General features: G+C 56.7%; 3 protein-coding genes across 4 annotated transcripts in view; 1 reads left to right on the top strand and 2 right to left on the bottom strand.

Moving 5' to 3' along the window:
* The window catches only part of CUNH19orf44 (chromosome unknown C19orf44 homolog), a 25,121-nt gene extending 18,660 nt beyond the window's left edge, over positions 1-6,461 (top strand). Inside the window, exons 7-9 of the mRNA XM_032268705.1 lie at positions 1,121-1,287; positions 2,560-2,669; positions 5,231-6,461. Of these exons, the coding sequence (XP_032124596.1) occupies positions 1,121-1,287; positions 2,560-2,631 (239 nt within the window). The 3' untranslated portion in view covers positions 2,632-2,669; positions 5,231-6,461. The remainder of the gene's footprint in view (positions 1-1,120; positions 1,288-2,559; positions 2,670-5,230) is intronic.
* Positions 3,139-26,884, bottom strand: CHERP (calcium homeostasis endoplasmic reticulum protein). Of its 2 annotated transcripts, none has more exons than XM_032268703.1 (17): positions 26,715-26,884; positions 26,233-26,406; positions 20,647-20,831; positions 18,287-18,424; positions 17,878-18,029; positions 16,031-16,175; positions 15,831-15,920; positions 14,899-15,148; positions 13,396-13,571; positions 10,085-10,520; positions 7,744-7,982; positions 6,631-6,764; positions 5,949-6,035; positions 5,504-5,647; positions 5,286-5,402; positions 4,775-4,869; positions 3,139-4,541 (listed from the first exon to the last, which is right to left on the bottom strand). In XM_032268703.1, the coding sequence occupies exons 1-17, from the start codon at positions 26,737-26,739 to the stop codon at positions 4,348-4,350; spliced, it is 2,781 nt and encodes a 926-aa protein (XP_032124594.1). In that variant the 5' UTR covers positions 26,740-26,884; the 3' UTR covers positions 3,139-4,347. The 2 variants fall into 2 exon arrangements, with proteins under 2 accessions (XP_032124594.1, XP_032124595.1); XM_032268704.1 differs by having other exon boundaries at positions 4,216-4,541; positions 16,031-16,142.
* Positions 19,630-26,884, bottom strand: part of SLC35E1 (solute carrier family 35 member E1) — a 32,866-nt gene continuing 25,611 nt past the window's right edge. The window contains exons 7-8 of the transcript XR_004265526.1: positions 22,412-22,417; positions 19,630-19,641 (exon numbers count right to left, since the gene is read on the bottom strand). The gene's annotated coding sequence lies outside the window, so the exon portion shown is untranslated. The remainder of the gene's footprint in view (positions 19,642-22,411; positions 22,418-26,884) is intronic.

Raw genomic sequence — 26,884 nt, 5'->3', positions numbered from 1 at the left:
GCAATTCTCCTGCCTCAGTCTCCTGAGTAGCTGGGATTACAGGCACGTGCCACCATGCCCAGCTAATTTTTTTGTAGTTTTTTTTAGTAGAGACGGGGTTGACCTCGTGATCCACCCGCCTTGGCCTCCCAAAGTGCTGGGATTACAGGCTTGAGCCACCGCGCCCGGCCCCGCGCCTGGCTTTTTTTTAATTCAAAAATTTTTTTTGTAAAGATAAGTCTCATTATGTTTCCCAGGCTGGTCTTGAACTCCTGGCCTCAAGTGATCCTTTAATCTTGGCCTCCTGAAGCGTTGGGATTATAGGCATGAGCCACCACATCTGGCCTTCAGTTTTCTTAATTAAAAAACATTGTGATGATATTAAAATGTACTGGTTATAAGAAAACTTGTTTTTTTGAAAAACATAATTTTTGGCCGGGCATGGTGGCTCACACCTGTCATCTCAGCACTTTGGGAGGCTGAGGCAGGAGAATAGCTCAGAGCCAGGATTTTGAGACCAGCTTGGGCAACATAATAAGATCCCATCTCTAAAAAAAAAAAAAAAATTAAAAAACGAGCCAGGTGGCCAGGCCTGGTGGCTCATGTCTGTAATCCCAGCACTTTGGGAGGTCAAGGTGGGCGGATCACCTGAGATTGGGAGTTGGAGACCAGCCTGACCAACAAGGAGAAATCCTGTCTCTACTAAAAATACAAAATTAGCTGGACGTGGTGGCACATGCCTGTCGTTTCAGCTACTCGGGAGGCTGAGGCAGGAGAATTGCTTGAACCTGGGAGGCGGAGGTTGCGGTGAGTCGAGATCACACCACTGCACTCCAGCCTGGGCAACAGAGCAAAACTCCATCTCAGAAAAAAAGAGCCGGGCATAGGGACATGCATTTTTAGTCCTAGCTACTCAGGAGACTCCAGGCTGAAGTATTGCTTAAACACCAGGAGTTCGAGACTGCAGTGGGCTATGATTGTACCACTGCACCCCAGCCTGGGAGACTGAGAGACCCTGTCTCCAAAAAAAAAAAAAAAAGATTTCAGAAGGCAGCCTGGCACCTGAGCGGTGGGGGAGGGGCAGGGTAGTAGAATTTGTGGGGCCCCGGTGAAGCCACTGAGTGACACGGAGCTGGGGCAGCCCTGACCGCCTACAGCCCGGCCGTGCTGGCGCTGCACGACATGCTGAAGCAGCAGCTGGGCCTGACGCAGCAGTTCATCCAGGCCAGCCGGCACCTGCACGCCTCCCTCCTGCACTCCCTGGACGCAGACTCCTTCCACTACCACACCCTGGAGGAAGCCAAAGAGGTGAGCGCGGCTCCCCGCGGGGCAGGGCAGTAGGGGCACAGCAGCTTCCAGATGCCAGCTGAAGGGATGGTGGCCGGGGCCCAGGCTCCAGCGCTCAGCCCAGGGCTGCAGGGATGTGGAGGGAGCCTGATTTCTTACCACCCTGTGGCAAGAGCCAGTACAGGGTGGGGTGCTGAGCTCCAGCACCTTGCAGCCAGCCCTGCTTGGGCCGCGTGACCTCAGACTAAAGGGACCTACTATCCATGGTAGTGTCTTCTCCCGTGGGAGGGGTCCTGTCCCTTTCACTGAGCCTCCTGAGAGATGCCTGAGATGGGACCAGGGGAGGCCCAGCTCTTCTCCTTAGTGATCACCCTCACCTCTTTTGTACCCTCTAAGAATTTGTCTGATTACCAGCCGGGCACAGTGGCTCAGGCCTGTAATCCCAGCACTTTGGGAGGCCGAGGTGGGCAGGTCACTGGAGGTCAGGTGTTTGAGACTAGCCCAGCCAACATGGTGAAACCCCATCTCTACTAAAAATGCAAACATTTGCCGGACACGGTGGCGCGCACCTGTAGTCTCAGCTACTTGGGAGGCTGAGGCAGGAGAATCGCTTGAACCCGGGAGGTGGAGGTTGCAGTGAGCCGAGATCATGGCACTGCACTCTAGCCCGGGCGACAGAGCGAGACTCCATCTCAAAAATGGGAAGCCTCATGAAAGCGATGGTGGGCCCACAAGCAGGCGGGGTGTGCCCAGGGACGCTGGTTTGGAACTGCTGCCCTCAGGGCCCCCTGCACCCCAGGCCTCTCGTTTCCTGTGGTTTATCTGCGGGAGAGGGCAGGTTGAGTCCCATGGGTCTCTACATTCTGAAATTTGCTCATTGCTACCCTCTGGGGACTTTGAACTCATGCCTCTGTTGGGCGTCCATCAGCCCATGCAGTGCAGGCAGAAGTCACCTGTCCATGGCACCTGCCTGCAGCCCACCGTAGCTCCCAGCTGCCTGCTCCAGGCACTTCTCCCAGATCCCACCTGCTCTGAGGACACCCATAGGCGCCCCTCTCTTCCGTGAGGGCTCACCCATCGCAGGGCTCACCTGGGTGTCCCTGTACCCTGTGTTCCCACAGCCCCTGGGCACACCTGTGTGTTAGCCTATCACACACAGCCTGTTTTATGCTTTATGCTTCTGTCAGCCTGACAGGAGCCTGCTGCGGGGGACAGGTGCCGGCTCCACTCCCTCCAGCACCGAGTGTGCTGAGGTGGCGGTGCTGACAGCGCGGTCTGTCTTTTGCCTGACAGTACATTAGGCGCCACAGGCCTGCCCCGCTGACCATGGAGGACGCCCTGGAGGAGGTGACCAAGGAGCTGTGAGCACAGAAGGTGGAACTCGATGTGATGTCTAAGGAAAGGTACCCCATCCTGTGTACTCGGGGTGTGCGTGCGCGCAATCACACCCTCTCTCCCTCCCTCAGCATCCAGTTCCGTGGTGGGGGCAGGTAGTGCTGGAGTGAGGGTCCTGTATTCCTTTGAGCCAAATCCCAGCTTAGTGAGCTCTCCCAACAGCACGCCCAGCTCTATGACACCACAGGCCAGTGGAAAGGGAGTTTCAGTGGAGCTGTCTTCACTCACGGGCGAGGGGCCACCAGCCTCTGCAGAGCAGTTCCACCCAGGCAGGTCCTGGCTTCCCAGCAAGCCCGAGGGAGGCAGGGTGGATGGGAGAAGCCCTGCTCGAGGATAAGGACATGAGAGCAGGCCAGCATGCTGGGGACGCCATGTGAGCCACTGGGCATAGCCTGACCCCAAGCGGCACAGCTCAAACCAGGACATGCGTCTCCTCACTCAGCCTGAGCACACTTCTGACTTACACAAGGGGGGAGAAACGTCTTTAAAAAAAGGCTTTATTTGAAGGCAAAACAATGAAATCCACAAGAAATTGCTAATAGCACGTGTTTACGTTTTATCCTGAATCATAACGTTTTAACAATTCACAGCTACAGGAAATCTAGAACAGAATCAAATATTTTATCACATTGGGTTGAAAAGTTGGAGGATTTTGCATCTTATTGAAAAGAATTTTTCAAAAATGTTTTTGTACAAATGAATGGCATTGCACTGGGCTGCCCACCGACACGCGGTGTGGCCGATTCCCAGTAGGTGTGTACCAGCTCCGGCAGGTGCAACTCCTCTCCCTGTGGGGTGTGAAATGATGGAGTGGGAGGCCCTGGCTGGGGGTGGGGGGGCTCCACGCTCTGGATGGGACTGGGTCGTCGTGTGCACGCCAGCCAGTGCGAGGTTCTTCTAAGTGCGAAACCCAAGCAGGGGACGCGACCAGCATGGACTCTGAGGGCAGCATCTGACCTGAAGTGCCTTAAGCTGGTTTCCTGTTAGAATTTTGTTTCCCAGACAACAGCGCATGGCTAACATTCCAGAAAAAAAAAATCAACTTACACAACTAAAATACCTAAGGGCCAGTAGGCCTTCAAGGAATCGGGTTTGAGAATCTCACTGGGCCTCCTCTCAGGTCAATATTCTTCTAAAACTAAACCAAGGGGAATAAAAATGAAAACCCTGCTTGACTTTCCAAGTCAAAGTTTTGTGTTTCTGTTTTCAATCATCTGTGGGCAGTCATGGCACTGGGCCTCGGCATTCTCCCTACGCAGCTGAGGGGAAGGCAGGTCAGGGCACATAGGTGCCAGGTGCCAGGAGCTGGGGAGCTGGGGCACCAGCTGTGGCCTGGGCCGACCCCTGCTGTACACACTTCTCCTGGAGCCTGAGAGGAGGCTTTGCTCTGACTTAGGGCAGATGCGCATCCATCCCTTCGTGGGTGAAGAAGTCTTACTTGGTGGGTGGAGGGTCTTGTGTTTCTTGCTTCACTGTAAAGGAAAACGAGCCTGGGGCCCTGGTGGCTGCCGCGAGCACGGCGCTCCCACTGGGCATGCGCTGGTCTTCCTTCTCTTCCTGTGGGGCCCTCCACTCGTGGAGATGGTGGGAGAACTGAGCTGTCACCGTGATCTTCCACTGCCAGTCCGCCAGGAAGGTCCCACAGCCGGCACCACTGGCCACCAGCTCGGCTCCCCGCACTGGTGCCTACTTGCACTCGTCCCTGGCCTTCATGCGGGCGATGAAGGAGTAGCTCTTGTTCCTGCGGTAGTTCTCATAGGGGTCGTCCAGGGCCACGCCCACGCCTTTATACTGGTCCCACTTATCCCGGACGTCCCCGCCCTTGATGGGGTCCTGGATCCCTTGCTCCTTCGCACCGAGGCCGCCAGAGCCACTCCAGCCTGGAAAGAGATGCATGATCACGACTGCAACAGGGCGGGGCGGATGCGGGTGCACATGGGGGGCTGAATACACAGGCAGGTGGTGTAGACATGGGAGATGGGGAGAACCCCGCAAGCCAGCCCTGTCTAGAGGCTCTGGGCAGAATCAGAACCGGCCTGACTCCATCCATCCCCACGTGCCAGGCCCAGCACGCGTGAAGACCCTTCCCGAGCCGTCCCCATTCCCCTCTTACCCATTTTCACCAGCATCTGATGGCCTTTGTTCTCTTCTCCGAGCCTTGAGTCAGGGATGGGAGGTGCTGAATTAGAACCCAGACCAGCAGAGGAACTAAAATCGAGACAGGTTATTCTTTTAAGGAGTAACTGAGACATTTATTGGCGTGACAGTGATGGGGCCTGAGCTGCGGCTCGCGTGTGCTCACCATCACCAGGCAACACCGTAGGCAGATTTTGTGCCTACACCTGTTTATCCTGCATCAGCCAGATAAGGGGGCTGCATTCGCTGGTGCCCACCCACCGCACACTCAGCATCGAGGGTGGGACACAGTGAACCCTGATGGCGGTTAGCAGACCCCAGCTACCGCTTCAGGCATGGCCAAGTGACTGCTGTGGGGGAGGTGGTGAGGGGTGCCCCTGTCCCTAGGCTAATGCTGGCGGGCTCCTAACCACCAATGCTTCCATATTCACAGCAAAGCACCGCAGAGTCCCAGCGTTACCAGCATGGCAGTTAAGATAGGATCTTACGGTGGAGTGGGGCTCCTGGACCGTGATCGACGTCTCCTTCCTGGGGAGTATGACTTGGACCGGGACCGCGACTGGGACCGGGAACGGCTTCTGGAGGAGCGCGACCTGCTCCGACTTCTGCAGGGAAGAGTGTCCACGTGTCAGCAGCAGCCAGGCGCTGTGGGGAGGCCGCAGGAAGAGGCCTTGGGCACTGTCCTCCCAAGGCAGCCTCTGCCTACCTGGATCTGGAACGGGAGTAGGAGCGGGAGCAGGAGCGCGACCTTGACCTTGAGTACGAGCCTGACGACTTGGAGGATCTTGAGTTGGAGCGGGAGGAAGAACGCCCTCGGCTCTTGGATCTGCTCCGAGACCTTGAGGGTCCGCTGCAGGGAGAGGCCTGATGATCGGGTGCCCGGGTGGCCTGTCTCCCTGTGGCCTGGACCCAGCCCACCCTGGCCCTTAGGTTCCTGGAAGACCCCAGATGCAGGGGGTCTGGTGTGGATACGACGCCACAGCCACAGCAATGGTATTAAACAGTATGGCTGAACTTGCTGCTGTGTTCATTCAGGCACAGGCTGTGTGAGGACAGACGTGGTCAGCGTGTCTGGGGCCGCTGTCAGCCTACCCGTCGTCACAGGCTGTGGGCCCTGGCTGCCCGGCCACAGCAGGCGCCTGCAGCTTTACCTGTTCCTCTTCTCCTGGCCTTTCCTCCGCCGGGCCCGCATTTTTGCTCGGAAGAACTCGTAGAGACCGTTCTGCTCCCAGCCTTCACTGCAAGACATGGTATCCCCTGTGTGACCACACAACACCCACGCACCGGGCACTCGTGAAAAAGTCATCAGGAGTGAACCCACAGAACCCTTGAGAGTACGTGGCCCTGTGGCCGTGCGCCAGGCCCTCTCCCTTTTGCCTGCAGGACATGCTCACACTGGGGACAGGGCTTCGACTACGGGCGCAGTGGACCTTGGCTCAGTGTTCCCATGGGCCCGTCCTCCTGCAGCCCAGGGGCTCCTCTGGTGCCCACACCCTTGCCACCTGGCTGTTCTGCTGACGTGGGCACCCATGGTCCGTGGCACTGGGGAACAGGAACACTGATTCACAGGCAGACATGCCTGCTGCTTCTCAGACGTGCCCTGTGCCACACCTGCCATACTTTCTCCTGCTCATGTATCTCCATTAAAATGACCTTCACTGAGGGCCAGGTGTGTGCTGTGCCTGTGACACAAACTTGTCACTCAGGGTGGGGGGTGGTTCTCTCCTGTGGGACAGCCACATTTTTCTAGCCTGGGCAGGAGGTAGCTGGGAGCGGGAGAGGGACAGAGGCCTCCTCCCTCCTCCTCCCTCCCCACCAACCCAGGCCCCATACCTGTTCCTGGGTCTGTCGTGGGATGGGGGACTGTAGAAGGCTTCCACCGCGGCCAGCAGCCTCTCGCTGGGCGGCATTGGAGGAGGGAGGCGGATGTCTTTAGGGTCCAAAGGCTTGTATTCATGGTCTTCCAGCTGCAGCAGAGAACCCAGCTGTCACCATGCCTGGCCGGAGCCCTCTCAAGCCCACCCAGGGTACGCAAGGAGTGGGGTCAGTGTCAGGGGTGCTCTGGGCACCAGAGGTCCTTATCCTTCCCTCTTGGGGAACCCCTCTCTCTCATAGGACTTCAGCCACACCAACCATGGAAGGTCACAGCTGCTCTGAGGCTGATGACAATCACAGGGTTCTCTCTTCAGGAAACCACCCACAGGAGACATGGTCTCCAAACTCAGGTGACATGAATAACAACCCCAGTTTATTCACAGACATGAGGTGGGCCCTCTGTCGGAACACACTCGGCCGCAGCCCTGGAGCCTGCTGGCCTGCCTAGCTTGTCTGGGCCCCCTGCTTGCAGCTCTCCCTGCTGCCCATGGCTCCATGAAGCCTGCCTGGACTTCCAGGTGGACGTCTGAGAGGGCGTAGGAAGTGGCAGTGACCAGCATCCCCTTGGAGCCCACGAGCCCCAGCCCCGGCCCCTTCTCGCCTCACCTCCTCTTGCCCTATGCTCTGGCCACCCCACAGTGGTGCCAGCTGCTGCCAGCCCTGCCCAGTTACTCCAGGGCCACCCCCTCCCTGTGTGCCTGACAGCCACAGCTCACAGGTGGCTCCTCCTGAGACATCCCCTCCAGCAGCCCTGGGACAAGGTGGCTTCTGAGGGCCTAGACCAAGAGGGACAAAGGGAGTACTCGTGTCTCACAGCCCAGCCGACCCCGAGTGGCTGCAGCTCCCTGTGGCAGGAGGGACAGGAGAGGCAGGGCGGACTCAGCGTCACTCACGGCCACACTGTGCAACCCAGGTTTAGACCCTCCCACTGACCGATGAGGGTCCGCAGTGAGTGGGAGATGTGGAAGAGGTGCCCCAGAAGGCACCTGGTCCCACGTGTTCACTTTTCACGGGGAGAAACGGGACAGCAAGGTGAACGTGCTCAGCTTGGAGCCTGCCAAGGGGCATTACCTTCACGAGGGGGGCCATCAACCCGGCAGGGAGATCGAAGTAGGGCACGTTGGGGACCAGGCTGGGGTCGTCGTGGTTGATGTGGGGTGGGCCCTGTCGCCGCATGTGTGGGGGCTGCCCGTTGAAGCCGTGAGGAGGAGGGCCAAAGTCAGGGTGCTGGGGCCCAGCCCAGGGTGGGTGCTCATTGATGCCAGGATGAGGCATGCGGTGGCCAGGGTGGTGGTGAGGGGGCCCCATTTCTGCAAAACAGAGACTGTCTCAGGAATGCAGGCCAGTCGGATCTCCCAGGTGACAAGTGCTAGAGGGGCAGGGCTGAGTGAGGGGCCAGGAGGCCAAGCCCTCCTGGGAGCCTGCCCAGCACCTTCTCTCACTGCTCAAGGCCAGGCAGTGAGGCAGGGAGGAGCCGGGCTCCAACAGGCACAGCCAACGGAGCTTGAGGTTGAGAGAAGAGAACCACAAAACCTGAAAACTGCAATGTGACGGCTAAGTTGTGACCCTCCGAATTCATACGCCGAAGTCCTAGCCCCCAGTAGCTCAGGATGAGACTGTACTTGGAGAATGGGACTTTCAAGACACACGAGTTAAAATGAAATAATGGTGGTGGGCCCTCATCCAATGTGACTAGTGTCCTTATAAGAAGAGATTCAGACACAGACACGTAGAGAGAAGCCGGTCACCTATGAGACAAGGAGACAGGCCTCCAAGACACTAACCCGAACCTGCCACACCACAACCTCCAACCTCCAGCCCCCAGATCCTTAGGACCGTACATTCTGTTTAAGCCACCCAGGCTGCGGGACTTTATGATGTCAGCCCAAGCCAAAAATAAAAGCAATAAATGTGCCAAACAGTCTCCAAGATGCATTTATAATCAGAAATGTATTTAAAGACAGAAGGGCAGGCGCAGTGGCTCACGCCTGTAATCCCAGCACTTTGGGAGGCCAAGGCGAGTGGATCACTTGGGGCCAGAGTTTGAGATCAGCCTGCCAACACGGGGAAACCCTGTCTCTACTAAAAACACAAAAATTAGCTGGGCATGATGGCAGACGCCCGTAATCCCAGCTACTCAGGAGGCTGAGGTGGAAGAATCACTGGAACCCAGAAGGAGGAGGCTGTAGTGAACAGAGATTACACCATGCACTCTAGCTAGGGTGACAGAGTGAGACTCATTCTCAATCAAACAACAAAAAAACAACAAAACAAAAGAGGCACTAAAAGACTACAAATAAATAAAATTTAAAAAAGATACTGGGCTCAGTGGCTCACACCTGTGGACCCAGCTACTCCAGAGATTGAAATGGGATGATTGCTTGAGCTAGAGCTTGAGATTAGCCTGGCCAACATAGTAAGACCCCATCTCTATTTAAAATAAAATTAAGGGCCAGGCGCGGTGGCTCACACCTGTAATCCCAGCACTTTGGGAGGCCGAGGTGGGTGGATCACCTGAGGTCAGGAGTTCAAGACCAGCCTGGCCATCATGGTGAAACCCCATCTTAAATAAATAAATAAATAAATAAAATTAAGAAAAAAAAATTTTTTAAAAAGAAACTTAACAAAACTAGTTTTGTTTTTGTTTTTGAGCCAAGGTCTGTCGCCCAGTGTGTGGCGTGATCATGGCTCACCGAAACCTCAGCCTTCTGAGCAGCTGCGGCCATAAGCACCAGACACCAAATTTTTTTTTTTTTTTTTTTTTTTTTTTGTGAGACAGAGTCTTGCTGTGTTGCAGGCTGGAGTGCAGTGGTGCAATCTCAGCTCACTGCACCTCTGCCTCCCAGGTTCGAGCAATTCTCCTGCCTCAGCCTCCTGAGTAGCTGGGATTACAGGTGCAGGCTAATTTTTGTATTTTTAGTAGAGACAAGGTTTCACCACGTTGGTTAGGCTAGTCTCAAACTCCTGAGCTTGTTATCCGCCCGCCTTGGCCTCTCAAAGTGCTGGGATTACAGGCGTGAGTCACCGTGCCCAGCGGGAAAACTGATGCAAAAGGAAAGCAGCAGCAGAAACAAGCAGCCCCGCCCTGCCCTCGCCACGCCCACCCACGGCCAGAACCTTTTCCCTGTCAGATCTGTCTCATCTGCTGAGGGACAGACAGTGCCCGCACTCCTGGCGCGGCTGGGAAGAGGGGATTGGAGTTGCCACCTCTGCAGCCAGCCCGGCCTAATCAGTGCGGCAAGGCTGAGTCTATGTCCCACTTCCCGAGAACCCGGCTGGGCTCCTCAGACGTCCCACGACCCTTTGCCTGTCCCCGTGCACTCACACTCGGGATCACGCCAGGGCCACAAACAGCGCCACCAGCCTGCCCGTGGGCCTCTCTGCCAGGCCCTCCCCACGCCCGTGCACTCACCGGCAGGGAAGTCCCCCTGGGGGTAGTCGAAGCGGTGGGGATAGGGTGGCCGCTCGAAGGGGTGCCGCGGGGGGAAATCGTCCTGCATGAAGCGGGGCGGGAAGCGGTTGAAGTTGTGGGGGTGTGGAGGCTGGTTGAACTGTGGGTGCTGCTGGTGGGGTGGGAAGGGCCCCCGGAAGTGTGGGGGGCGCTGCATGCGGAAGGGTGGCTCGCGCTGGCCCCCGCCCCAGGGCGGCTGCTCGTGCTGGCTGTTCCAGGGGCCCTCGAACTGGCTGTTCCAGGCTGGGTCGGGCTGGTTGTTCCAGGGCGCGTCGCGCTGGCCGTTCCAGCCAGGGTCGCCACGCTGCTCGCCCCACATGCCCTCGTGGCTGTTGTTCCAGGGCGGGCAGTGGGGTGGGCCGCCCTGGTGGTGCGGGTAGGGCGGCTGCTCTGGCGGCTGCAAGGCAAAGCAAGGGCGTGAGCTCTGCAATGTCTGGGCCCCAGCACCGGTGCTCCCAGACCATGGAGGCACTGCCCCGGGCAGTCGGGGCGCTGCTGAGGCCTGCAGGGATGCTGGGCACCTGCCCTGGGCCAGAGCCACATGCTGCTGCAAAATGACCAGACGCCCAACCGCTGCACCCCCATCTCAGTCCCAGGGCTTCTTCTGGCCGCTGGGGCACACTGCACCCGCACATAGGCCACGCATGCCACGAGGCGCTACCCGCTCCCACTGCCAAACGCCAGCTCCCTCGCCCACTGGGGATGGTACAGAGGCACAGCTGGTACCGCTTCTCAGAGCACCGCAGGCACCCACAGGGAGACTCACTCTAACACCCCCTGCCCTGCCTCACTCCCCCTCTCCCCAAAAGCCATCTCCGAGGGTCACCTCCCAGATACACTGCTGCCCACACATCCTTGACTTGGGGTTTGCTTCTGGGAAACCTCAAACCAAGCCAGCATCTTCCTATAGATTTCAGACGAGGCTCCAGCCTCATCAGCTGCTGCTCTGGAGACATAAAGCTGGGAGGGCAAACTCCAGCTGGGGCTGGGGCGGGGAGGAGCGCACAGGCCGAGGAGAAGGCCGGTGTCTACGCTCACAGTGGTAGCTGTGCTGACCCCCACTAAGGGGAGGCTGGCCCAGGCTGCCACTCTCTTCAGGCTTCCAAGAGAAGCCAGAGGGCCAGATATCAAACATCAGGAACTACTTGCTTTTCTTTTTCTTAAAATTTGAGACAGTCTGGCTCTGTTGCTCAGGCTGGAGCTCAGTGGCACCATCTCGGCTCACTGCAACCTCCACCTCCTGGGTTCCAGCGATTCTCCTGCCTCAGTCTCTCCCATCACCACACCTGGCTAATTTTTGTATTTTTAGTAGAGGCGTGGTTTTGCCATGTTGGCCAGGATGGTCTCAAACTTCTGACCTCAAATGATCCACCCACCTCAGCCTCCCAAAAAGCTGACTGCAAGCATGAGCCACTGTGCCCAGCCTTGTTTTTTTCTTTTTTCATTTTTTGAGACAGGATCTCACTTTATTGCCCAGGCTGAAGTGCGGTGGTGCGAGCTCAGCTCACTGCAACCTTCGCCTTCCAGGTTCAAGCGATTCTCCTGCCTCAGCCTCCTGAATAGCTGGGATTACAAGCATGCACCACCACGCCCAGCTAATTTTTTTTTTTTTTTTTTTTGAGACGGAGTTTCACTCATGTTACCCAGGCTGGAGTGCAATGGCACGATCTCGGCTCACCGCAACCTCCGCCTCCTGGGTTCAGGCAATTCTCCTGCCTCAGCCTCCCGAGTAGCTGGGATTACAGGCACGCACCACCATGCCCAGCTAATTTTTTGTATTTTTAGTAGAGACGGGGTTTCACCATGTTGACCAGGATGGTCTCGATCTCTTGACCTCGTGATCCACCCGCCTCGGCCTCCCAAAGTGCTGGGATTACAGGCTTGAGCCACCGCGCCCGGCCTCCTAGCTAATTTTTGTACTTTCAGTAGAGGCGGGGTTTCACCTTGTTGGTCAGGGTGGTCTTCAACTCTCAACTTCAGGTTATCTGCCCATCTTGGCCTCCCTTTTTCTTAGAGACAGGGTCTCACTCTGTCACCCAGGCTGCAGTGTAGTGGCATGACCATAGCTCAATGAAGCCTGGAACTCCTGGCTGAATAATTGATCCTCCTGCCTCAGACTACTGTGTAGCTGGGCCTACAGATGCACACCACCATGCCAGCTTACTTATTTTTCTTCTTTGTAGAGACAGAGTCTTGCCTTGTTGCCCAGCATGGTCCCAAACTCTCAGCCCCAAGCAGTCTTCCTGCCTCGAGAAATAACTTCGAAATGTATAAGATGCCACGGGGCCAAGTCAAGCACAGCGGGCTGCACTACAGGACGCACTACTGGCCCAGTGGGGACCCTCAGTGAGTGGCGTGCCCACTGTCCCGAGCCCAACCATCTGGTCTGTGAAAAGAAGAGTGAGCCTGGGGACACCAAGGGCCTCTGATTCCACATCCACAAAACAGGCACAGGAACTGCTCCCCCAGCAGAGAGTACCCGAAAAACGGTTACCACCATCTGGCTCCCAGCCAGCACTTGGGGGTGGATGCTGTGTGTATGGGGGTGTCCCGTCTTTTGTGAAGTTCAATTTCATGTCCTGAAGCTGGGGCTGGGAAGGCTCAAAGCCACAACCACCAAGTTTCAGCCCAGAGCCAGTCTCCTTGCCATCCTTACCCCTGTCCCTGTGGACAGGGAGTCCTCCCTCACCGGGAAGGCCACACTACAAAGCCAACCAGGCCCCACGGTCAAGCGGGAAAGCGGCGCTGGGAAGGCCTGGGGCTGTGCCTCAGTGCTCTAAGTAGACTCAGCACGCTCCAGGGCGTTTTCCAGGCATGCTGCGCCTCAGCCCAGGGGTATCTGACCCCAAGCAATGCTACATCTGAGGCCTCCCAGGAGCCAGGTACCTGACACTTCTGACCTCTCCTTTCCTTACAAAAGCGCCTTGTTCTTTCCAGGATGACAAAACGCTGACACTCAGCTAGCTGAACCTGTTCAAGGACAGGAAACATGACATCTGCCGTACCTCACTCCCCTGCACTTGCAGGAAAAGAGAGATCTATACTACAGAGAACCCAAGTCACCAAAGCTCAGGGAAGAGATGTGAAGACCTGTCACTCCACCTGTCCCGGAGCCACAGAAGACAGGGCTATCTGTCACTAACCCAGCATAAGCTCCGCCACAGAATATCCCTTGGGTTCCCCAGAGAGCCACTGAATGGCCACCGATGAGGAGGCCACCCCGTCAGGCCAAGTGTGCCCTATCTGCTCCCACCCCAGGTTCCAATCAATACCTGCTGCTGGCCCCAAGGAGCCACAGGGTGAGGCTGGTCAAACCAAGGGGGCTTGTTTGGTGGGATCTGGTCGTGTGGCCCAGGGCCCCGGGGGCCGGCGGCTGCAGGATCCTGGACCCCTCCTGAGGCTTCATACTCTGAAGAGCCAGGCATCTGGATGGGAGGCTTGCTGTCATCTAAATCAGGTGATAGGCAGTTAGAGCAAGCCTGGCAGCAGCAGGAGAGGCTGTCTTCTTTCCACACTGTCCCAGAGCCAATCAGGCTACGGCTTTCAGTATACAGTGAATTATCGCTTCAGGACCCCACTAAAACCGTGACCCTCACTGGCCTCCAGGAAGGGGATGGGGAGAGGGGAGGTTCTGACCTTAAAACATGACACGCATGTGCCCCTTTCACAGCTTTACCATAAACATGCCTACTTTTGCCTGCTTGTGTGCTGAGGAATTTCTATCCACGCTGAATTTGATTAGACATCTTTTCTGTATCTAATGAAAAGGTCGTTTCCCCACAACCTGTTACTAGGTTTTCTATCCTATACCATCCTCATATTCCTGGAACAAATCTTCCTCGGTCAGAATTTCATTTGAAAATCAACAGCCGGGCACAGTGGCTCACGCCTGTAATCCCAGCACTTTGGGAGGCCGAAGCAGGCGCGTCACAAAGTTAGGAGTTCAAGACCAGCCTGGTCAACATGTTGAACACGACTCTATTGAAAATACAAAAAATTAGCTGGTAGGCGCCTGTAATCCCAGCTACTCAGGAGGCTGAGGCAGGAGCATCGCTTAAACCTGGGAGGCAGAGGTTGCAGTGAGCCAAGATTGTGTCCAGACTGGGCAACACTGTCTTAAAAAAAAAAAAAAAATCCTTTGCTAGATTTGCTAAGATTTTCTTCATATTTCCGTGTCTTTTTTAGAAGTAACACTAAATTATATTTTCTTTTTGAGACAGAGTCTTGCTTTGTCACCCAGGCTGGAGTACAGTGCTCACTGCAGCCTGATTTCATTGGCTCAAGGGATCCTCCCACCTTACTCTCCAAGTAGCTGGGATGACAGGTGAGCACCATTTTTGTATTTTTAGTAGAGACGGGGGTCTCACCATGTTTCCCAGGCTGGTCTCAAACTCCTAGGCTCAAACAATCTGCCTGCCTCGGCCTCCCAAAGTGCTGGGATTACAAGTGTGAGCCACTGCACCCGTCCAATTGTATTTTCAATCCGTGCACTGTCCCTGCTGTCTGACACAATAGTTACCCTAGTCTTGTGAATGATCTGGGTACCTTTTCTCTACTCTGTGCTCTGGGAACAGGAAACAGATCTTCTGCTGTTCAGGAATGGGGCACTTTGAGTTTTACTCTAAAGTCACCTGGCTAGTGCTTGTAAATGGATGAAAGCCTCCACCTAGGAACAGGCGGGCATGATGGAGGGTGGCCGGGTGCTTTCTGACTACACTCAGAGCCCAGCCTCTGGGGGCTGCCTCCTGGGGCTGGGGACTGAGGGAGTCCCGTACCAGGCTGGGTGGTAGGCGGGATGGCAGGGGCAGGTGCTGGGGCGGGGGGCGGGGCAGGCGGCGGGGGCGTGGCCTTGACTTCAGCCTCCATCTGCGGCATCTGGAGTTGCTGCTGCTGCTGCTGCTGCTGCTGCTGCTGCGCCAGGCTGGTGACGAACTCCTCGTGCTGAGTCTTCAGGGTCTGGATCTGCTGCTGGAATGCCAGCTGTACTGGCTGGACCACTGACGAGTACTCGTTGATGAGGGTGGCCTGGGAGAGAGAAGAGTACCTGCTGCTCAGGACGCAGCCTTGGGGCTCGCTACCTGGCACCAGAGGACAAATGACTGGAAAGCAGCAGAGCCTGGGGGACCTGGGGCAGGCGGACAGGGAACTGCTGCATGAAACAACCAACACAGTTGGGACAATCACAGTGTGCGCTGGGATCTGGCCAGATTTGGGGACGAGGATATTTGCTGCAACATGGTTTATGACTCCCTGATAACCCGACAGGTAATGACAGCCGTGTCCTGGCCGCCACGTGGCCGCTCAGCACATGCCACCCATCAACATTCTAGGACACACTCATAGGCTCTGCCTCCCACTCGCCATGCGGCTCTCAGCAAGAGGGGCTGCCGCAGCCTAAGCCACTCCTGGGCTTCCCCACGCTTCCATCACGCAGGAACATGCTGACCACCAGAGCAAATGGGCCACGTGCAGTGACTCTGAAAAGGGCCGGCAAAGTCAGGGAGACACACCTAAGGCATGGGGCTGGGAAATGTCACCTGGGACTCTGGTCACCACCCACTGGCTACTCCCAGCACAGGCAGGGGACACAGGCTTTCTGGCTTCTGGGATCTGCTGGGGTGGCAGCTGCTGTCCCCACACTCGCAAGCCCTCCTGGGGCACCTTCCCCAGCTCTAGGGTGAGGCATAGGCGGGCAGATGACACTCACCTGGTACTGGCCAAGCCCCAGGGCTGGGCTCTGTAGCTGCTGAATGATGGAGTCATCGAAGTAGCCATTTTTCTCCCAGAGCTGCAGGAGCTGAGGGTGGGAGGAGGAGAGGCTGGGTCAGCGGGGGAGACGCTGGGTCAGCGGAGAAGAGGGAGGCCTGCATGTCCCATCCATCCACCCCCGGCCCAGGGCCCACGCACCCGGGCTATCTTCTGCTGCTTGTCTTCCTCCACGGCCAGGAAGCTGGTGCAGTAGATGGGCACTACGACCTTCTGCAGGGCGGCCAGCAGCTCCCGGGCCTGCTTGCGCTGGCTGTGAGGGAGAGACTTTCCGCGCGTCAGGGCCCTGGGGCGGGACCCGGCCACGCGCCCGTTACCATCACGGCTCCAGCCTCAGCGCCCTCTGCCTTCTCGGGAATCGGGCCCCCAACCCGGCGGGGGCGATGCCTGGGCTCCCACGAGAGCTGTGCTGGTGCCTGGGCTCAAGGAAGGGACAGACAGAGAAACAGCAAGCGAGGGAGGGAGAAAATGTGGCTTGGGGCCATTGCGAGCAAAGCCTTTCAGTCCTGTCCCCTTGTTAGGAAATAACCTTCCCTCCTTCCCTCATGGGTGGCGCTGTGGATGAAGGGACTTGGGGCCCGAGAGAGCCGCTGCCTGTGTGCAATGGGTGGGAAGGGGCTGCTGCGGAGTTGGGGTCTTCTCCTCGTTATTTGCTAGGCACAAGGAAACCTTGGTCCAGGCCAGGCCTCTCAGGAGGAGGAGGGAGGGTGCCCAGTCCCTCAGGCACCTAGAACGCTTTAGAAAAGTGGCTGGATGCCCTACGGGCAAGGCATGAGACCCTTGTCCTCTCAGAGCCACTGTGCATACCCGGCCTGTGAGGCCCCTGCAGCTGTGCGGGGAGATGGATGCCCCCGGGGAGGGATGCGGGACAGGAGGGGAGCAGCTGGAAGCCCCTAAACCCCCAGCTGGCTGCAGGGAGCTCAGGGAGCTCAGGGAGCACGGGCCTGGGCCGGGCAGCTGGGAGGACAGGTGAGCAGCACTTGGCTTCAGACAGAGTGGAGCTAGAGAAGCACTTGGCTGGAGAATGTGAGAAATTTCGCATCTGTGCCAGGCGCCCGACTCAGAGGCAGGGAGAAGCGGAGGCATGAGAAGGGGCAGAAGGGCAGAGGCGGTACGGAGCCACAACTCGCTTTGCAGCAGGAGAAAAATAGGGACCGAGGCAGGGAGTGAAGAGGCACCCGGGCAGTGCTGCATGTGGTAGATGGGGTAAGATGGGTGCTCAGGGAAGACGAAGCTGGGAACCGTGTCCCTAACCAAGCCACCTGGCAGCCTGGCCCAATGCAGAGGCACACGAGGTACCCAGCCAAGAATGCTCCCCGTTAGGCTCACTAGCAATGCTTGTCTCCTCTTGCACGGGCCTTTGGCCTGGGCTTCCATTTTTTTTTCTTTGTGCTAACCTTTGTGAGAAGGGCCCCAGTGGCCCTGCAGAAGAAACACCTGCCCAGCCTGGGGGAGGGTGGAGACAGCAACAGTAGGAAGGGGTGGGGGCTGGGTGGGGACAGAGGGTCAGTAGAGGTGGCTCCACTGAGGCCTGAGTCAGGGCTGGAGATGGGGACCCCACAGGAGGGTCCTGATGGCTGAGCAAAGCCAGGTGACCGTGTGTATGCGCGTGCAAATCAGTGACGGGGGCCAGAGACAGGCTAAGAAGGCCGTGGCCGAGAAGGCAACAAGCAGATGCCAAGAAGCTGCTCCAGGAGAGCAAGGGGCACAGGAACAGTGGCCTTGAAGAGACAGTAATGTGACAAGTGAGGATGGGGCCTAGAGGAGAGGACAGGGCATGTGGCCAAAGTGCATGGGATGCCTAGACCAACTGAGTCCTGCAGACAGAGCCTGGTGGCTCAGAGACCCTACCTGGCCTCTCTGGACAAGTGCCCCCCAGTCTCCGGACAGGCCAAGCCAAGCTACTGATTGGAGCAAGCAGCCACCCAGATGAGGGCAAGGAGGAGCGCGAGGAAGTGGCGCTCTGGGCACGGGGCGGCGGTGCTCACCAGTGGTGCAACACGTCGTTGATCAGGTAGATGAGGTGCAGCCGCAGCTCGAAGTGCGCCCCGTCAGCTGTGATGCGGTTCCGGAGGTGGCCGGCCATCAGCTCGCAGTGTGGCGGGGACTTGGCATTGCTGAACATCCAGTTCTTGCCAGCCTGCAACAACCGAGCCGACATGTGAGCAGGGCTACGGCTCCCCCAGGCACCCACTGCACCCAAGTGCATCACCATCAGCCCAGGGAAGGGCACACCGTGAAGGTGGGGGGCACAGGGTCCCAAAGCCTCAGGAGGTGCTCAAGGCGGGAGGGAAAGGCACCCATTGGAGCAGCTCTTAGCCCGGACTGGCTTCGGGGTGCCCTGCCTCAGGGCGGGACCATTGGGGTGCAGGGCTCTGGAACCCCCTGGCCCCTCACCGAGATGGCGTCCTTGGTGCACGTGTCGATGATGGGCTGCAGCAGGTTGTCAAACTCGTTCATGTCCAGCTGGGTCTCCTCCAGGAGCTTCTGCATCTGCTGCTCCACCGCGTGGGCCACGGCTGCTGTCACTTGCTCCTGCGGGGGTCAGTAGGGCCGAGAGCACAAGACGATGGGTCCACAGCCTGAGCTTCCTTGCCTGGCCCAGCAGGGGCAGGACGGGGACATGGTAGGGATACCCGTACCCTGGGCCACGCTGGCCAATGGCTCCCTTGCTTGTCCCCAGCACGAGGAGATTCTCTCTCTCATGCCCGCGTGAATCTGTGACAGCCCCTCCTGGAGTAGGCAGGCCACTGCCAGGACACACCAGGAGACAATGCCTGCTCTCCAGACAACCAAGGAAAGCACTGCAGCCCAGAGGAACAACCCACCTCTGCAAAGCAACTCAACAAAAAACAGAAAGGCAGGCGCGGTGGCTCACGCCTGGAATCCCAGCATGTTGGGAGGCTGAGGTGGGAGGACCGCTTCAGCCCAGGAGTTCCAGACCAGCTGGGCAACGTAGCGAGACCTTGGCTCTATAAAAAATAATAATACAAATTAGTCCAGCACGGTAGTATGTGCCTGTGTTCCCAACTACTTGGGAGGCTGAGGTGAGAGGATCACTGCAGCCCAGGAGTTCAAGGTTACAGTGAGCTGTAATTGTGCTACTGCACTCCAGCCTGAGTGAGAGCAAGACCTTGTCTCTAGCAAAAGAAAACAAGAAAAATGAGGGATGGTGTGAACAGGCAGTAGAGAGGACACACCCATGGCCTCTAGTGAAGCAAAAAGGGGCAATCTCATACCTCATCGGGAAATGCAGGTTCAAGTGTGACTGGTAAAAATGGAGCTGCTGTGAGTACCAGTGGTTAAGTTGAGGGCTGGTCAAGACCAACCTCCTAGTCCATGATGAGCTCTGGGCAGAAGCTGAGGGTGAGCATTCTGGAACTTTCTTTTTTTTCTTCTTCTGAGATGGAGTGTTACTCTGTCACTTAGCCTGGAGTGCAGAGGCACAATCTTGGCTCTCTGTAACCTCTACCTCCTGGGTTCAAGCAATTCTCCTGACTCAGCCTCCAAAGTAGCTGGGACTACAGGCACCTACCACTGCACCCGGCTAATTTTTGTACTTTTAGTAGAGATGGGGTTTCACCATATTGGCCAGGCTGGTGTTGAACTCCTGAACTTGTGATTCACCCACCTCAGTCTCCCAAAGTGCTGGCATTACAGGTGTAAGCCACTTCGCCCAGCTGGAACTTACTGAGAACAATACGTCAGTGTGACTTTACGCCCTGAACCTAGTACTAAGTGCAGGGCTGGCACTTTGGAGGTTTGCTATGTTTTTTCCCCCAAGACTGAGTCTTGCTTTGTCACCCAGGCTGGAGTGCAGTAGTGCGATCTCAGCTCACTGCAACCTCTGCCTCTGAGTTCAAGCAATTCTCCAGCCTCAGTCTCCCAGGTAGCTGGGATTACAGGCATGTGCCATCACACCCAGCTAATTTTTGTATTTTTAGTAGAGACGGGGTTTTGCCATGTTGGCCAAGCTGGTCTCGAACTCCTGACCTCAGGTGATCTGCCTGCCTTGGCCTCTGAAAGTGCTGGGATTAAAATTGTGAGCCACCATGCCCAGCCAATGCACCTGTATCCTATTTGGCAAAAATTATTGAACTGCTGAACAAGGAAAAAAGGGTCTTTCTGGCTGGGTGGATCACCTGAGGTCAGGAGTTTGAGACCAGCCTGGCCAACATGGTGAAAACCCACATCTGCTAAAAATAGAAAAATTAGTCAAGTGTGGTAGCGCACACCTGTAATCCCAGCTACTCAGGAGGCTGAGGCAGGAGAACTGTTTGAACCCACGAGACGGAGGCTGCAGTGAGCTGAGATGGTGCCACTGCACTCTAGACTGGGTGAAAGAAAAAGACTCCATCTTAAAAAAAAAAAAAAAAAAAAAAAAAGGTCCTTCCCCAACCAACAACTCCAGGTGATGACCTAGCTACTGTGTGGTGGGGCCAATGGCAGACACTGGAGGCCATTTGGCCGAAGCTGTCAGGGAGCTTCAAGGTGCGCATGTGACCGACAGACCCACACAGAGGCACCCACCCCAGGGTGATGGGTTCATGAAGGTCCAGTCACTTCACTGAGATGAGAAACAGCCTCCGTGTCTGGTGTCAGGGCTGGGGGTGACAGTGGCTGGCATGCACCTAACCCTGCGTGGCCAGGCGGGCCCCATCCTCAGTGGCACCTGTTATTCATTCCCATGGGCACACGTAAAAAGAGAGGCACGGGGGAGCGGCGGGTGCCTGGCTGAGTGGGGGGCAGGCCTGTACCTGTCTCAGCGCCAGCAGGTGCTGCTCCTGCTGCTGGAGGTTCCACTGGCTCTGCTGGATGAGCTCGTCCATGGACGGTGCGCCCTGGGCGGGCGGGATGGGAGCAGCAGGGGCCAGCGGGGGCTGCGGCAGGGGTGGCATGGTGGCAGCTGGCTCCAGCTCCGGGGTCTGCTGCTTGCAGATGACTGGAGGGAGAGGAGAAGGGGGCCCCCATGAGGACATGGATGGGGGTCCACGTGTCCCCTTGGCCACCTCAGCCACAGGGGCCTCCCCCTCCACAGGACTCACCATCCACGAGGGCTTGTGCACAGCCAGGTGCCCACGCAGGCCCAGCTCCTCTCTCTTAGGCCCTGCCCCCCCCCTCACAGGACCCCAGCCCTGGCCTTCCACCTTTGGGTTGTCCCCTCCTCGGGGGAACCTAGGAAGTCCCTTTGCCCCTCTTTTGCCAGCACCGTCCAGTCCTTCCCCAGTGTCCTTCCAGTGCAAGCTAAGCCTGAGCCTGCCCACCTCCTCACCCACCAAGGCCCCACCTGATGCTGAGCCCCAGCCTCAGCAACCGCCTTGGCCACTTGCTGACCTCTGCCACTGTCCCCCAATCCACCCACTGACTGTCACGACATCGTAGCCACCAGGCCTCTGCACATCGGCCAGAAAGCAAAGAAGCTGCACCCCAAGTGCACGTTGCGTCCCACCCCCCACACCTGCCCCGCCCTGCTTCTACTGACTCTTTTTTTTTTTTTTTTTTTTTTTTTAAAGGAGACGGGGTCTCACTACGTTGCCCACGCTGGAGTGCGGTGGCTATTCACGGTGTGATCCCACTACTGATCAGCACGGGAGTTCTGACCTGCTCTGTTTCTGACCTGGGCTGGTTCACCCCTCCTGAGGCAACCTGGTGGTCCCCTGCTCCCGGGAGGTCACCATATTGATGCCAAACTTAGTGCGGACACCTGATCGGCATAGCGCCATACAGCCGAGAGCTCCTAGGCTCAAGCGATCCTCCCACCTAGCTTCCCGAGTAGCTGCGACCACAGGCATGCGCCACCACGTCTGGCCCTTCTACTGACTCTCTTTGCTTCTCTAGCCCTTGGGGACAGAGACCCCCCCAGCATTCAAGGGTGCATCCAGTTGGAGGCAGCAGTGAGAGACACCCATTCTGCCAGCAGGAGCCTGGGTCAGGGTGAGTGCAGATCCCAACTCCAGCCAGATGGGGTGGGTGGTGAGGTCTCTAAGGAAGGGACCCTCCTCATAAGGAAGCCCTGGACAAGATGCCCTGTCTCCCTCTCTGTCTTCGGGCTGCCTGGTCTGAATGTGACCATGTACCCCTGGAGCCCTCCTGAGCCTCTTGAACAAAGCCAAAGATAAGGGAGGTGGGGCAGGGGGTGGAAGGTGTCACCCACAGCCCCTCACTGGGTGCTCAAGTCAAGTCTTAGGGCTGTGCCGTCCAGTTTGTGCACCCATGGGCACCCTACAGGATGACCGGTTTTTTTTTTGAGACAGAGTCTCGCTCTGTGGCCCAGACTGGAGTGCAGTGGCTCAATCTCAGCTCACTGCCACCTCCGCCTCCTGGGTTCAAGCGATTCTCCTGCCTCAGCCTCCCAAGAGAAGACTGTGCCACCATGAAACCCCATCTCTACTAAAAATACAAAAATTAGCTGGGCCTGTGTTGGCCAGGCTGGTCTCAAACTCCTTCTGACCTCGTGATCCGCCCACCTTGGCCTCCCAAAGTGCTGGGATTGCAGGCATGAGCTACTGCACCAGGCCCGACCCCTGACTTCTGCACTGAATCCCACCCCACCCATCGCCCCGGGGACACTGCTTCAGGACATTTCTTCTCTCTCTCATTTCTCCAACTCCTCCCTCTTTACAGGCCTTTTACCAGGCACCATGGCTCACGCCTGTAATCCCAGCACTTTGGGAGGCTGAGGCGGGTGGATCACCAGAGATCAGGAGTTCAAGACCAGTTTGGCCAACATGGCGAAACCCTGTCTCTATACTAATAATGCAAAAAATTAGGCAGGTGTGGTGGTGGGTGCCAGTAATCCCAGCTACTTGAGAGGCTGAGGCAAAAGAATCACTTGAGCCCAGGAGGTGGAGGTTGCAGTGAGCTCAGATGGCGCCACTGTACTTCAGCCTGGGTGACAGAGTGAGAGACTCCGTCTCAAACACACACACACACACACACACGCACATCAGAATATTCTGAGTTGAAACCTCTCCTTTCACCCCACGACCCTCTCTAAACAACTTCTCAGCCAAGACTTACTCTAGATCTTCACCTCCCCTTTATCTCAGCCTGGCACTTGCCTGCCACTCCTTGTCCCAGGCAGCTGAGCACACCCTCACTCAGCCCCACGGGCCTGTCGCCGGGCCTTGTCTCCATTGGCCTCCATTTCAGTCCCTTCCTCCTCCTCCTCCTTTACCAACCTCTCTCCTGTCGGACCCTTAGATGTCGGGGTGCAAAGCCTGTGTTCCGAGCCCATCCTACGCTCTATGCAACCCCCAGGGGAATATGAGCTATTCACTCCTGCGGCTGCAATTGCCGTCTGCACAGCATGATTCCTAAATCCATCATCTCCATTCCAGATTCTGCAAACTTTGGCCCGCTGGGTTTCCACAGGGCCTGTGCTTCCTCTTGCCCCATGCACCGATGTCCCCTTCTGTGCTCCCCATACCATAGCTGGCACCACCATCCACCCAGAAATCCAGGCCAGAAGGTGCATGTGCCTCCCACTGACGAGCCAAAAGGTGTGAAGGCAACCTCCTAGACCATGCTCCAATCAGTCTGTGTCACTGCTGCCAACACCACAGCTCCACTGTCACCCGCATCACCCCAGAAACAGTCTTCCTGCGTCACGTCCCACCCCTCTACCTCTTTTCAACAAGGCATTCACGGTACTGCCACTTAAGGAGTGGTCTCTGGGCTACCCAGAGGTGACAGACGGTTACGGAACCAGCAAGGGAGCATTTCCAAACCTTTCTAGCAATGTGATGGTTCACGGTCCACATTATTACTGTGCTTTGCAAAAGTTTAGGTCCAGGTCAGGTTAGAAACTTAAAAAAACAAAACCCAAAAACTGGTCCTTCACCACAGAGTTAGAGAAGCTCCATTCTAGAGGAGGTGAAGCCCAGTCTTCAAGGAGCGGGGTGCAGGGCTGGCTGTGCTGTGGCTAACCCAGCCTCAGAACCGGACCAAAACCCTTCACGCGTCTCTCCCACGCTTCCAGGATGCAGTCCTAACTCCCTCACAAGCAGGGTCCTCAACTCCTCCCCAAGGCAAGCCCCGACTCTGCACGCTCACCTCTAGCCACTCCAAGAAGCCCTCCTACTCTGGACTTTAGCCAGCTTAAGCTCTGGGTTCCTCATTCCCTCCAAGGGCTCCTTCCTCAGCCTGAAACACTTTTCTCTCTTCGTTTTCACCTGGCCAACCCCGACACACCCTTCAGAAATAGCCAAGCTATCATCGCCCCCAGAAAGCACTTCCTGGCCTCAATCTTCCTGGGCTATAAGCACACTCTCCTTCCCTATAATGGCACCAACTTTCAAGTGGCCCCTATTTTTGACCACCCGTGCGGGAAGGGTGGAAGTGGCCCCCTGCAGAAAGGGAAAGCAGCCCTTGGCTCACAGTCATCCAAGCCAAAGCGTCATCTGATCTGAGGTGTCTTCCTCCCCTGCTCATCATGCCATCAGGTCGTCAATATCCACCTGGCGCCCAAGTTCAGGGATTCTACCCCTTCACCTGACCTGTCCCCCATGCTCACTCCCTCAGACTCAACCCTCTGACTTAATTCAGACCCTACCATGTCTCACCTGAGCAACTGCCCTGTTCCCTCCCCTGCAGGCCTCACTGGTCCCCAGGCTGGCCCCTTTAGCCTATCCTCCACCACCGGCCACACAAACCCAATCCACTCCCTCCCTTGTTTAAAACTCTCTTGTGGCTTCCTGATGCATTTAGAAATGGTTTTAAACTTGCTGTGCTGGGGCTAAGGAAGGACTGCACTAGAAACACACAGCACAAACAATATTTTGCTTACGATTTCAGCCAGCTCATCTGCCCCTGCTCACCCCCCTCCCCCATATCTCAAAGCTAAACACGCATCAGAAAAACTCCTGGATTGAGTGAGAAAACCCAAACTTTCCCCTGGCATTTAACACTCCAGATCAAACTCTTCCCCTATACAATCACATTCTTTTCTGTATTTTTTTTTTTTTTTTAAAGATAGTCTCACTCTTTCGCCCCAGGCTGGAGTGCAGTGGGACAACCTCAGCTCACTGCAACCTCCGCGTCCCAGGTCCAATCGATTCTCCAGCCTCCCAAGTAGCTGGGACTACAGGTGCCCACCACCACGCCCAGCTAAGTTTTTTTTTTTTTTTTTTTTTAGTATTTTTAGTAAAGACACGGTTTCAGCATGTTGGCCAGGCTGGTATTGAACTCCTGATCTCAAGTAATCTGCCCGCCTTGGCCTCCCAAAGTGTTGGGATTACAGGCATAAGCCACTGCACCCAGCCTCCTTTCAAGCTTTTTTTTTTTTTTTTTTTTTTGAGATGGAGTTTCGCTCTTGTTACCCAGGCTGGAGTGCAATGGCGCAGTCTCGGCTCACCGCAACCTCCGCCTCCTGGGTTCAGGCAATTCTCCTGCCCCAGCCTCCTGAGTCGCTGGGATTACAGGCATGCGCCACCATGCCCAGCTAATTTTTTGTATTTTTAGTAGAGACGGGGTTTCACCATGTTGACCAGGATGGTCTCGATCTCTTGACCTCGTGATCCACCCGCCTCGGCCTCCCACAGTGCTGGTCAAGCTTTTTAATCGAACACCAACTATGTGTTATGTATTAAAGCACAATGACCTAAACAAGGTCTGTTTGGCCTCGGGGAACATGTAGTTCAGGGGACAACCACCTCTCAATGTTCTTCTACCTGGCAAACTCCTACTATTCATTTAAACAATGTATCTAGAGACTGGGGGTTGGGTACAGAACATGACAGATGTGATACCTGTCCTGAGCAGTCACAACACCTGGTGACTATCCATTATTCAATGGCCAGCTCTGCTTCCTAACCTCACTTTAACCTTTTTGAGAGAAGGACTGGAATCCTGTAGCCCAACTGAACGAACGTTGATAAACGCTTGCCAAGAACTAAAACTTAGAGGCATAATTCTTTTGGATTTGTGCTGCAGGCATCTGAAATACACAAAAGCCTTGCTGAACCCACAGAGAGCCTGCAAAGGTGGCTGGACAGTGCCTGTCCCATGGGTTCCCATCCGGCCTCTATACTTTCCTCCCTAGAAAACACTCCAACAGTCACGCTACTCCTGCTGATCGCAGTCCTCAGTCTGCAAAGCAATAGCAACGTCCCTGATCCAGAGCCCAGGAGGATCGATAACCTCGTTGTTCTCCATTACAGTCGGACCCGGCAGCCGCTCTGTGCAAGGCCGTGGGAACAGCGGAATAGGAATCGTGGGGACTGAGCTGCTTCACTGCAGAGACAGTAAACGACCCGAAAGAAAGAAGAGGTTTGTGTAGCCCGGACTGGAATCCGAGAAAGGAAGCGCTCGATGAAGCGGTCTGAGTGCCGGAAGAAACTTACGCTGCTGCTGCTCCAGCGCCAGCTTGCACTTGTAGTAACTGTAGAACTCGCCTCCGAACAAAAACGAGAATTTAGGGTTGTCCTTCTGCTTCTCCATCGTCATCTTCTCAAACTCGGGCCCATTGCGAGCCACGAACTGGGCGAGCTTGTCGATGACATTTCGAAGCTCCTGGTCTGGAGGACGGAGAAAAGGCCACGCGGGGCGGCGTGAGCGAGGACTGCCCAAAGCCAGTGGCCCCAGCGCCCCAGCCCCGGTCCGCCGTGCCTGGGACCCTAAGGGTGCCCCGAAGAGGCCGCCTTTGTACGGGTCCCGATAGAGGCCACACGCTCGCCGGGAATGCGGGAACCCACGGGTGAGGCCGCAGGCGAAGCCGCGAGGCCGAGCCCCGCCCCCTCCCAGACCCGGGGACCCTGGGAGGCGGGATCGGCCAACAGGAGGTTCCAGGGAGAGAGAACGGTCTCTCAGCCGGTCTGGGTCTCACCATCGGGGGGCAGCGGCATCTCCATGGCTCCGGCCGCGGGGAACGTCCTCCGCGCCTCACGATCGACCACCAGCGCCGTCTGCGAAAGCCGGCCGGAAGTGGCGCGAGAGAGCCGTTTACAGCGGGCTTCTAAGGCTGCTTCCGCTCGCCACTTACGGCCGTCGCTGGGA

Source organism: Sapajus apella, unplaced genomic scaffold (genome assembly GCF_009761245.1).
Source record: "Sapajus apella isolate SASKATOON/1434 unplaced genomic scaffold, GSC_monkey_1.0 scaffold185, whole genome shotgun sequence".
Classification (NCBI taxonomy): Eukaryota; Metazoa; Chordata; class Mammalia; order Primates; family Cebidae; genus Sapajus; species Sapajus apella.
The sequence above is the reverse complement of the archived record's forward strand: the minus strand, read 5'-3'. Positions and strand labels throughout refer to the sequence as shown.

Excerpts from the sequence above, each read along its gene's own strand:
- CHERP (XM_032268703.1), bottom strand. The coding sequence starts at position 26,739 with ATGGAGATGCCGCTGCCCCCCGATG. Across the intron at positions 10,521-13,395 it reads CTCCTTGGGGCCAGCAGCAG|CCGCCAGAGCAGCCGCCCTA; the intron begins GTATTGATTGGA and ends TTTGCCTTGCAG. Across the intron at positions 4,870-5,285 it reads TCCAGGAGCCCCACTCCACC|TTCCTCTGCTGGTCTGGGTT; the intron begins GTAAGATCCTAT and ends TCTCGATTTTAG.